Source organism: Leucopleurus acutus (genome assembly GCF_964270905.1).
Source record: "Leucopleurus acutus genome assembly, chromosome: 6".
NCBI lineage: Eukaryota > Metazoa > Chordata > Mammalia > Artiodactyla > Delphinidae > Leucopleurus > Leucopleurus acutus.
This window is the reverse complement of record NC_139149.1, coordinates 117,038,515-117,050,818: the sequence shown is the minus strand read 5'-3', so window position 1 is coordinate 117,050,818 and position 12,304 is coordinate 117,038,515. Positions and strand designations below refer to the sequence as shown.

The 12,304-nt window shown below is 54.0% G+C and overlaps 1 protein-coding gene across 1 annotated transcript in view; it reads left to right on the top strand.

Annotated features, from left to right (window-relative positions):
- Positions 1 to 12,304, top strand: part of HDAC4 (histone deacetylase 4) — a 243,137-nt gene that overhangs the window by 125,900 nt on the left and 104,933 nt on the right. The window contains exon 3 of the mRNA XM_082841226.1: positions 5,240 to 5,484. Coding sequence (XP_082697352.1) covers positions 5,240 to 5,484 — 245 coding nt within the window. The remainder of the gene's footprint in view (positions 1 to 5,239; positions 5,485 to 12,304) is intronic.

Sequence of the window (12,304 nt, the reverse complement as noted above, 5' to 3'; positions counted from 1 at the left end):
CACACACGCAGGCAAACGTCATGGTAAGGGGAAACCGTGGCTCCGTGGATGAAATATCTTTTATTGTCCCCTAGATTTGAATGAGTCGTTCTTTACTTGAACAGACCCTAAACGTCGGCCCTGTTTTCTAAAGAATAGTCCTTCTTTTTCTTTCCTATCTATATGATGACATGAAATGGTGTTATGAAAAGAGGACCCAACCCATGTAATGGAAAATTACAGTGTCCTGCTTTTTTTCTGATCATTTATTTAAAAAAATAGAGACTAGCAGATTTTTTCTATTTCTGATTGAGAACTTATAACTCACAGCCCAGGCTTGGCCATTTCTTATTGAAACTCTGAATATGGTCTTTGTGCTTCTACTAACGTCATGAGTCTGATCGTATTAATATGTTTCTCAAGGCGCAACCTATAAAAGCAATTTTCTACTCTGCCATAAAATATCCATGAGAATACAGGCTTTTTTGTCTTGATGCTGCATTCTTTAAGTAGAGAAGCTTTCATTGTTTCTTCAGGGCTCTTTGGGTCAAAAGCACCAGCAGCTTCTGTTGGGAACTCATGGCATTTCAGAGAGTTTTTGATACAGAAATAGTCCGAGTCATGTTTGACGCACCCGCCAGCGATGGGAATGAATGGGGACTGTGGGTCTGATGCCGCAGCTGGCGCTCAGGCCAGGCCTGGGGACCGCGCGGCCACTTCCCCACCCGCCTGGCTCCCCGAGGCTGGGCGCACGAAGCGGGAGGAGGACCCTGCCTGGGTCCCCCGGCCTCGTGTAAGTTGCAGTGTTGGTTTGCGTGTCTGTAAACGCAGTGCTGTTTTCAGAGGTGAAGAAATGGCAGGAGCTGGTCGCGGTGCGTCTGACGGAGGGGATGTCTAGCTTTGCGTTCTCTTCGCTCTGCTTTTGACTTTCTCTAGCAGAGCAATGAAGTTCCATGTGAAACCTCAAAAGGGTCAACCCAGGCAGGACCTGCATCCCTTTCTCACAGTAAGTGTGGAGGGAATGTGGTGAGAACAGGGATGCCTTGGGCCGAGGACAGCACGTGCCCCCCACCCCCCGTGCCCCCCTGTTCCCTTCTGTCTGTTCACTGCAGGCAGAAGGGGCTGGCCGGGGTGGGGGGTCTCCTCGCCACTCTGCGCGCCCACCCCCAGGGTGCATCCGCTCCGGTGTCTGTGGCATGACCAGGGGGTGTTTCCTTCTAAGGTTCCCTACGCCTCCAGACACAGAGGAGGCGAGAAAAGGTGCGTAAACAAAGCGAGGCTCAGCTGCCGGGTGGTGGGTGTGACGCCCCTCCCCGCCCTGCCCCCCATCCACAGGGCCTGGTCCCGCCCAGCCCTCCCGCGCCGCCCCTGTGGCCACCGCCCCACCTCTTTTACCCCCAGCGCCCCTCCCGCCTCAGAGACGCAGCCCCGTGCTCACACCTGGGGAAGGTGTGAACCCTTCCCCAGGCCTTCCATCGGCCCCACTGCTCCCTCCTGCCTGTCTTCACATCAGACCTGCCACAGGCCAGTGCCCAGCACAGAGCAGGAGTGTTTCCGCAGTACGTGAACGCACACTTAGAAACGTTTGGCCCATCTTATTTTTGGAGTCAATAAAAAGGATCCCTTAAAGTTGTTTTATGTTCAGTTTTGTTTTGTTTTTTTTTGCAGTACACGGGCCTCTCATTGGTGTGGCCTCTCCCATTGCGGAGCACAGGCTCCGGATGCGCAGGCTCGGCGGCCATGGCTCACAGGCCCAGCCGCTCCACGGCATGTGGGATCTTCCCGGACCGGGGCACGAACCCGCGTCCCCTGCATCGGCAGGCGGACTCTCAACCACTGCGCCACCAGGGAAGCCCTGTGTCCAGTTTCTGAAGACGTTATAACTACTAGACATTTCTGGTGGTCCTCCTGACCCCGCCTAGGAAGAATTAGAAGTAGGGAGAGGGTGTGCGACAGTGAGTGGTGGATGGGTCGTCTTCTGCCCAGCATCGTGGGGATGGCCTTTTTCCTACATAGTGTCTTAGGTCACCTTGGCACGTCACATGAGCGGGGACCACGTCTGACCACCCCTGCTGTCAGGGCAAGTGAGATGATACTGCTACAAAATGCCGGCAATATGGTTATTTCACAGATTCTCTGTGGTTATTTTCTTAAGCTAAAATTCCGCTCCCTGACCAGACAAGCAGAGTGTAAGAGACACCGCAGGCCAGTCTCGCCTATGACTATGGATTCAAATGTGCGTAATGAAACAGTCATAGGCTGAAGGCATCAGTGACTCTTTGTGTGTGTGTGTGTGTGTGTGTGTGTGTGTGTGTGTGTGTGTGTGTGTGTAACCCAGGAAGACCAAGAGTCGGGTTTATCCTTAGAAAGCAGAGGCCAACTGGGACTTCCCTGGTGGCGCAGTGGTTAAGAATCCACCTGCCAGTGCAGGGGACACGGGTTCGAGCCCTGGTCCGGGAAGATCCCACATGCCGCGGAGCAACTAAGCCCATGCGCCACAACTACTGAACCTGTGCTCTAGAGCCTGCGAGCCACAGCTACTGAGCCAGCACGCCACAACTACTGAAGCCCGCACACCCTAGAGCCCACACGCCGCAACTACTGAGCTCATGTGCCCCAACTACTGAAGCCCGCGTGCTCTGGGGCCCACGCGCCGCAACTACTGAGCCCGCGGGTCTTGAGCCCTTGCTCCGCAACAAGAGAAGCCACCACAGTGAGAAGCCTGCGCACGGCAGCAAAGAGTAGCCCCCGGTCGCCACAACTAGAGAGAAAAGCCCACACGTAGCAATAAAGACCCAACGCAGACCCAGAAAAAAAGAAAGCAAAGGCCAGCTAACCTGAGGAGGTCTGCTAAGTAGCTCACCTGTAATCCATGAAGGAACTGGGCAGGTTAACCGGTTAATAGAGAAACTTCTTGAGCCCATCTGTGGATGCAGAAAGGGAGCTGGAAAAATCTGCCATGGTTCACAGTTACAGTGTTTTTCAGGAAGCGTTCAGTCCTGTCGTCAGTGAGAGCAGGGGATGCACACCACCTCTCCCCACCGGAGGAGGAAAACACGAACTGAATTTCCTTGAAGACGTCAGGTCACTTTCTCTTTTCTCTAAGTCTCTTTCCTGAGCCCTCCTCCTCGCCCTCCACAGTATTCTGTTCCTTAAAAGAACGTCTGAAGCAAATGGGGGAAAATATTGATTGAGGTTTTATAAAACTGGTGTTGTTTGCACTCTTTTTCCATTTTCTTATATTACATGATAAAATTGATCAAAAAAAAGAAAAAGGAAATTAAGAAAAGCCAGTCTTTACCAGCTGGTGTGCAGTGGAGGTTGGTGGGATCCACCGGTCCCCAGGCCTGTTCACCAAAACAGTTCATTTGTGCAGATTTTTCTCACGTAAATATCAAATAAAGACCTCGCCACACATCAAGCCTCATACCCCACTAGAAGAAAAGAAATACATACACTTAAAAAGTTGGGGGAAGAAACCGAAGAAAAACAGTCAGCTGGTATTTATCCCAGGCTTGTTAGGGCTTCAAAGAGGAGAATTAAATATTTTCTGAAGCTGCTTGAATATTGAGGATTTTTCTCCATTCCCTGTGGCCAGGTCCCAGGCATTCCTTGCATGGAAGCTGCCCCAGGCTCTGGGGGCCTGGGGTGGAGGCCAGGGCTTGGTCCCGGGGGTGGGAGAGACAGTGACTTCAGCCCCAGGGCCAGGGCCCCGCTCTGCCCCAGGCAGCGTCCTGCACTCTTCCAAGATGAGCGGCCCTGCAGGTGTGAGGCCACGTTCTAGTCCAGGGCTCCAGGGCTCAGGGAGTCAGCTCGGGGGTTAGAACCCAGGGCTTCGCCTGGGCGTCGCCCCACCTCGCCTCACTCATCAGAAGGATGGTCGGCATGGGACCTGCCGCCTGGCAGTGACCACAGAAATGCCCTCTCCTGAGGGGTGGTTCCACTTATGGGCTGTTTTTCCAGAATCTGTGGACTGTGGGGTTATGTCCGGCCTGTGAGTGGCCCACGCTCACTTAGGGAGCCCCCAGGACGAGGCCAGGTGTGTCTGTCGCAAGGCCTGACCTGCAGAGGGTCTAGGCAGAGGTGCTAGGATGAGGCCCCGTGCCAGGTGGTGAAGGACTGGCATTGGCGGGCCCGTGGGTGTTGAGTCTGGGCTCCCACTGGAGCCCTGAGCCCCCCAGAGGGCGAGGCCCCAGCCTCCGGTCCCCGGGTCTGGTCTGTGCCGTTGCGTGAGCCCAGAGCAGGTTGTGAGGGGGGCTTTTTGGAAGGGACAGGGACCATGGGCCTCGGTGCTGGGCTGTCTTCCCTCCTCTCTCTACGAGCAGCGCCCGGGGCGCTCACCTGCGAGGAGGGGAAGCAGCACAGGAGCCTCGCAGGAAGTAAGGGGCTCCCCGCCGGCACCCCTCGGCCTTTCACACGCTGTCCTGTCACGGTAGGAGCACCCACGTCGGGTTATTTTGTGAGGTCCGTAATTTAAGGCTCGCTTTCTGCATTCTTTTTCTCACTTAATTTGGTATTGATTTGTAAGCCTTAAGATCGATTCAGCTTCTGTTTCTAATCAGAGTCACTTGTGGCTCTTTCTCGGCCATACATCAGTGCAGTGAAGACAGTCCGTTTCCTGGCACAGCGCAGAAGCACGTAACCCTGATGCGCAAGCTGTGCGGGCGAGCCGGGGGAGCGTTTTATTGGCTGCAGCCGGTAAACCTGTTTTCCAGAGGGCGCTCGCTTCACCATGGAAACGCTCTCCCCGTCCGGAGCGTCCGTCTGGACCACTTAAGTGGCACACACTGTCCTGTGGCTCCTGCATACAACTCTTCTGTGTCTTTGTGAAAAGGAGAAGAAAAGCATGGGCAATTTGCCTCTCTACTTACGGGTGTTCAGGGCTCTTTAGAGCCTTTTTCTTGCTTTTTCTCTTCGTCGACTTTCAAAAAGGATGTCAGAAAAGGCTGCTGGGGCTGCAGCAAGGTCCTTTGAGAGAGCAGGGGCCCCTTCGTGGAGGGTCGGGTAGAGGGAAGAGAGTTTGCAGGAGTGTGTGTCCTGGTCCAAACGTCCACTGATTTTGGCCCGAGGGATAGAAACCTCAAAGGCCTCCGGGTCGTGCCTTTTGAGCCTGTCGAGGGAGGGGGTGCAGAGACGTCCAAAGCATACAGTGGCCCTCAGCGTGTGGGCACCCCGACTGTTGGCGGCGGCTCTCTGTGAGGGTGGGCGGGGCTGGGGGCTCCAAGGTAACCAGCGCTCTGTGCTGTGCTCTGTCCCGCAGTGGATGTGGCCTCGGCGCTGCCTTTGCCAGTGGCCCCCCCGGCGGTGCCCATGGACCTGCGCCTGGACCACCAGTTTCCGCTGCCCGCGACGGAGCCCGGCATCCGGGAGCAGCAGCTGCAGCAGGAGCTCCTGGCCCTCAAGCAGAAGCAGCAGCTCCAGAGGCAGATCCTCATCGCCGAGTTCCAGAGGCAGCACGAGCAGCTGTCCCGGCAGCACGAAGCCCAGCTCCATGAGCACATCAAAGTAAGTCGCCTGCCATCCGCCCCCGGGAGCCCTCAGAGCCCGCGCGCTCTTTGTGGCCCCGTGGTTCCCGTGCTAATAAGGACCGTCCCTGATAACCAGCGGTAGCGCTTGACACACAGCCCTATTCCTTGCTGTGCAGTTAATACCTGCGTGTCCAGCACTTGGGCACTGGTTGAGTAAATTGGGGCAGATGTGGCCAATGGTGGGAACAGCATTTAAAGTCAGGCTGTAGAAGCGTGCTCAAATTGGGGGAAATGCTTGTCATCTGACTTCATCTACAGCGACAAGGTATGTCTGCAAGCAGCAACATTGCCGGCAGGAAGAAACACCCGTGTTTGCAAATCATCTTCATTTTCTTCTTGGGACTTGTCTGTCCACTCTTCATTTTTCCCACTGACTCTTTATGATTTGAAAAAGATATTAATATTTACTTTTCATTTAAATGGAATAAGAAAAAACTAACATAGGTTGTTTTTTGGTACATACTCTCTGCATGTATTTAATCTGATCTCAGACTTCAAAAGTTAACCTATTAGAAAGAAACATGCATTAGTGATGCATAGAGAAGTCACGTCATGTGGTTGAGGGACCAGTTATGACATCTGTGATCATAACGTGTGCTCACTGTACTTGGGAACGTGGAGAGCAGTGCTGTCCAGTAGAGATGTGTATATATTAAAATTATATAGGTAATGTTACATTTTCTGTAGCCACATTGAAATAGCAAAAGAAACCAGCTTGTGTAAGTTACTTATTGCTGTGTAACCAATTACCCAAAAGCTCTGAGCTGGGTAAAATAACCAACGTGAACTAGCTGATGGCTTCCGGGGGTCAGGAATCCAGGAGCAGCCTCACTGCTGGCTGTGCCTCAGGGTCTCTCGCGAGGTGCTGCTGAGCTGCCAGTCAGGGCTGTGGGCTCATCTGAGGGCTGGGTGGGGCTGCAGGACCCACTTCCCAGCTGACTCCCGCAGTTGTGGGCCGGAGGCCTCAGGTCCTCCTCACGTGGGCCTCTAACAGCAGCTTCCCCAAAGTGGACACCCAAGATCCAGGTGACCAAGAAGGCGGCCTCGGTGTCTTCCGGCCAAATCTTGGAAGTGACAGCCCCCAACCCTGCTACCTTATTCCACTGTCATACGACCAGCCCTCCCAGGAGGGGCCCAGACAAGGGGTGAGTACCAGGAGGCAGGGATCTCTGGGGTCACTGGGAACCTGGCTGCACAGGGTAAACTAACTTTAATGTATTCTATTTAACCTCATATTTCTAAAATATTATTTCAACCTGTGATCCATATAAATGGTTTCGTTCACGCTAAGTCTTAGTGAACCGTCGCAGACGAGACACGTGGAGCACATCTCCGTTTGGACCAGCTGCATTGCAGCCACATGTGATTAGTGGCTACTGGATTGGACAGCAGGGATCTGGAGAATTAAAAGCCCACATGCTTCTGAGATGCCCTTTCCATGGAGACCAACGCCACCTACGGCGGGACGTCGCCGAGGCCGGCCTCGGCTCCCTCGTTAGCCTGCGCCTGGTGCCGTGCAGAGTAGCCGCGCACTGTCTGTTTCTGCCTCTGGCCAGCTGACAGCTGCACCCGAGGCCGTGGGTCTTGGCAGTTTTGTTGCTGCCACTGCTGCCTTTTGCCCTGACCCCGTGGGGCTTCTGAGGTTAGCAGTGGACAAACCAACGAGAGAACACTGTCCAGAGTTGCTGGAAGTCCAGGCCTCATGGCTTTGCTTGTAGCGTTCTGAGCCAGCGAGTCCTCCTGCCTGAGAGGTCACCTGTCTCCGTGGAGACGCCCCCGCGGCCATCGTGGTCCTCTGCTGTTTAATAAGCGCTCTTGAGTTTGGGGTGGAGTGGTCGAGGGTCCGTGAGAGCGAGCGCGATGCGCTTTGCTCCCCTGATGCGAAGCGCCCGCTCCCCCGGCTGTTGGGAGGAGAGGGAAGCCCCATGGGATGCGCTGTGGGATGCAGCCTGGACCTGCCCTGCCGGTGGGGAAGCCAGCGCCTTGCTCACTGCTGCTGCTCTGTGCGGTGCAGGGGAAACGGGGATGCGGTGGGGGTGGGGGTTGGGGGGCCGGGACGGGGTTGGGGCTTCCCGCTGAGGCCCCGCCCCGAGGGGTCTGGCTCTGAGCAGCGCCCGACAAGGTGCCTGCCTTTCAGTACTGACAGAAGCCCCCCACAGGCCGTCCCTTTCCTTTTGTCTTTGAAGCTGCAGCCTCACATTTCTGTGACCCCTAAAAGCAATTTAGAAGCTCATCCTTGGCTCTCTCCCGACCAGTAGCGCTGCTCGCCCACGCAGAGCGGACTTCCTTGCCTCCTCGCCAGCCGGCGTTTTGGACTTTGGCCCTCACTGCCCCGTATCTTTTTTTTTTTTTTTTTTTTTTGGTGGTACGCGGGCCTCTCACTGTTGTGGCCTCTCCCGTTGCGGAGCACAGGCTCCGGACGCGCGGGCTCAGCGGCCATGGCTCACGGGCCCAGCCGCTCCGCGGCATGTGGGATCCTCCCGGACCGGGTCACGAACCCGTGTCCCCTGCATCGGCAGGCGGACTCTCAACCACTGCGCCACCAGGGAAGCCCAACTGCCCCGTATCTTGATCTCATCTCAGAAGCCTGAAGGATCACTGCAGTCTTGTGTCTTTCCGGTCCTGTCAGATACGTCCCCCTTTAACCGGGCTCCTGGTGACCAGGGGGCCCACACTGCCCTTCATCTTGGGAGGTGGAGCCCTGTGTGTGCCCCTCCCCCCCGTAGGTCTCCCATCCACGTGCCTACCTGGTAGCGGGCAGCCACCCACCTCTGGCATCTGCGGGCCCGGCACGGCGCCTGGCTGAAGGAGGAACTCGGGATTTGCACTTCTCTCTCTGTTTTCGCTCCCCCTCGCACCGTCGTCCTCACTCAAACAGCCCCTGATTGAGAGACTGTACCGGAAACTGGCGATGGTGGGTTTTGTGCTGACCAGGGTTAAGGAAGAGGCTAGTTGCTTCTGTTCTCGTGTCTGTGTTGGTTGAGTCTGTAGCTTTTACAAGAAAAAAATGAGAAATTGAGACATCAGCGACCTCTCGTGTGTGAGGGGTTGCACAGATCAGCAAGAAACATTAGGATCACTGCTTGAGCCCGGTTGGTGCTTCCCCCCCAGGGCGAGACCGGGCTTCCCGCTGTCCTGGGGCCTCGGCCTGCGGGGGCTTTCTCTCCCTGACCCCCAGTTTCTCTCCTCACCTGGGGTTCCAGGACTTTGTGTCACCTCTTTGAGAAGGAACAGAGTCTGCCTCCTGGGTCCTCCTGTCAGCACCTGCAGACTGTGCAGAGAGGGCTCGGATGTCAGGGGTACCCCGACGAGCTCCCCCTGACCCACGGGCTGGGTGCTCCCAGAGATGGTGGGAGCCCCAGAAACGCAGCTCAGGAAGCATCTCAGGGTTACATGCTCTCTGCATTTTAACCGTCTGTTGTTTCTCCACTTGAAATGGAGATCATTCGTCTGAAGCCATTTAAACTAAGTAACTGTATCGTCCCATCAGTCGGCTTCTGCTTTGATGATTTACGCTCTTCACAAGGTATCATATTGTCAGTGACATTTGCCAGTGGTGTTTGTCAGACGGATTTCTGGAGCACACAGTCGAATTAGTGTCATTAAATCATCAGTGAATTTGAGTAGGATTTTATAGTTAAAAAGGGAATAATTTTTAAAATGTAACTAAAATTGTTAACCCTGGGTAAAGAAGATCTTTCCTAGGGTTTTGACACTCAGTGTTGCACTTGTACTAGACACAGTGTCTTGGTTGGTCATGGCTGATTCGGGAGCCCCGTTCCCCTTTCTGTCCTGCGCAGTTAGTTTTCTTCTCCCCAGAATGGGGTCCAGGCAGCGTGATCACTGAGGCCCAGGGCTGTGAGAGTAGTGAGTGTGGTGTCTGGGTGTTTATGTCAGCTGGGATAGCCCAGGTGATCACCTGGCAAATGTATGTCAGCTGGGATAGCCCAGGTGATCACCTGGCAAATGTATGTCAGCTGGGATAGCCCAGGTGATCACCTGGCAAATGTATGTCAGCTGGGATAGCCCAGGTGATCACCTGGCAAATGTATGTCAGCTGGGATGGCCCAGGTGATCACCTGGCAAGTGTAGCGTTACCTAGAATTGCTGCTTTGGGGGTTTGTCGTGTGTCATTTTGAATTGTTTTAAAATGTTATCAAGGGAATCCCTATTTCCAGTGTTTCTAATGGAAATGTAGTACAGCGTAAACAAGCAGAAGCTGTCCCTCCCTGCTCTCCCATCTGACTCCCCAGCCCCAGGTCTCTGCCGGCTTCTGCCAGTAGAAGTTTGTAGATGGTCTGCTTCGTCCTTGCATTAAAGATCCCATGGGGTGATTACTTCCCGCTTGCTGGAGAGACTAGGCCTTCGCCCTCCATCCCCGCCCCCCCCCACGCATACACTGCCGACCTCCATCCCCGCCCCCCCCCCCCACGCATACACTGCCGCCCTCCATCCCCACCCCCGCCCCCACGCACACACTGCCGCTTTTCGGGTGCTTCATGTACTGAGACCATCCTTCTGATTAAAGGACCATCAGGGGCTCCATTCCTGTGTCTGTGTGGGTGCCTGTTGCCGACACACACCGTGCAATGGCTTCATGACCTCTGATACAGCTCTTAGCTTTCCCTGGAGTTGGCGATTTCCTCCCTTCCTATTGGCTGAGCTCCCTGTGTTCCAGTGCAAATCCAGTCCCACAGTTTGAGAAACCTGTAAGCTCTTCTCACTGTGGGCAAACGCTGGTGATCATGGCTACAGTTTCAGTCTTGTACTGCAGACTATCTTTAAGTATAATGATGTAGTAACATGATTTTTGCATTTCAAAGTATCTGAAATATGAATCTGTTATACCTCTAGATCAGGATCAATGGTTTAAATATTTGCTTTTTGCAAAAAGGGAAACAATTACAGCATATAAGCCAGCACAAAGTCCTTCCTGCTTGAGTGGTGATGGCCACTATTTTATAAGACCACAAAGAATCTGTTACATGAGTGTCTCAGTCAGCTTTGGCTGCATAACAAACTACCCCAAATATAGTGCTTACTACAGTAGCCTCACTTCCAGCCTGGTGCTTGGCAGCTGGATTATGTGCTGCTTTCTGAGTTCCAAGCTCAGCAAGAGTGCAAGGTTTAAGCCTCCATGTAAGTCATGGATCTCTTGCCTCGCTGGCCAAGGCAAGTCTGAAGGTCAGGGTGAGAGCTCGTATGGGAATACACCCAGAGGAATGGATATGGCAGGGCTGTGACAGACCCGGCCTGGAGCGCAGTCACCTTCTCCAGGAGGGATCCTCACCCTAGTCCAGGGAAGGCGGGAGAGGGCGTGGTAACAGTGATTCTGACAAGAGTCGGGTGCACATGAGGAGGGCTCGGGCAGGGGGACAGTGAGAAGTCAGGGTGCACCGTGAAGAGAGGAGGAAGGGGACAGGGCTGTGGGTCTGCACTCTGGGAGCCCTCCGTGCAAGCCAGAATCCCTTGGCCACCTTCTGAAGGTTCTGGGTTCAGGCATGCCGCCCCTTGACCTCCGTCCACGGCAGTGATGTTTCCATAAATGTGTGGTTTTTTGCTGTTTGGTAAATACTGACAATTTTGTATTGGGAATGTATCGAGTATTCCATTTCACTGATGGAGACGTGGTGAGCACTTTGGAGTAGAACGCGACGCTGACCGTGCCGTCTGGGCTGTGCCTCTGGGGTGCTGCCGGGTCTCATCTCCAGAGTTCTGATGACAAACCTGCTCTCCAGTCCTTCCTGCAGGCTTTGTTCCTGTGAATCCGTGTCTCCTAAAAAACGCCGTTCCTCTTCGTGGTTCCGGGAGGAGTGGGAGTGAATGCCTGTGTCCACTCAGCCACGCTCACCCACACGTCTGACCTCCTCATTAACCGTTTGCTCACAGCGTCCTCCCCACAGATCTCCCTGGAGCCTCCTGCACCCCGGGAGGAACACCTGTGTAGGTAAACGGGAGGAGGAGGGGGAAGGTCCCGGGCCCCCAGATTCCCCAAGGCTTGTGTACCAGAGAGGAGCAGGGCCCTGCTGTTTGCGTCCCAGACAGTGTCGTTTTTTACAAGGATGTTTTCATCATGATCTCTTTCTGCTCGCCACAGTCATTAACGTTAATTATCGAATAATTGCAAATCACAGGGAAGATGTGATTCCAGCGCTGTTGGCTAGGACGGCTGTTGCATTCTGTAGTGGATTCCCGTAACCTTGTATTGTGTACGTTGTGCGTGTGTGTATCTGTAGTTTTATGGAATTGGGATTATACTGACATGTGGTTTTTATTTATTGTTAACATTTCCCTTTACCATTACATACACTTCAAAAGCATGATTTTAACGGTTTTATTGTAGTCTTACAATGAACCCCAATGAATTTAACTAAGTGCTAATAGTTGAAGAGTTGAACATTAAGGTCATTTCCAGTTTTTCTTCTGTTTTTAGTGTCCTCGTTCATGAATCATATGCCTTTGTCTAAACGAAACAGAAATGGTATTGCTGACCCAGGATAAGTCCTTTTCTGTGGCTTTTATTTCTTGCCATGTTTCTTTCCAAAAGCTACACCAGGTCCTGGGTATGCATGTGTCTCTCTGTCTGCCTGTCTCTCTCTGTCTCTCACACACACATCCCCCTTGCTTATTCCGAGAGCAGAATAGTAAAGCAGCAGTAACCATGACAGCCAGCACTCGCTGACCTGTCCTAGGTGGTAGCTGCCTCTGCGGGGCGCTGCAGGGCACCCTCCCTCCCACCCACAGCCTGCTGCGCGGGTCGCTACCCGCCCCCGCGTTTTCCCTCTTCCACGGTCCGC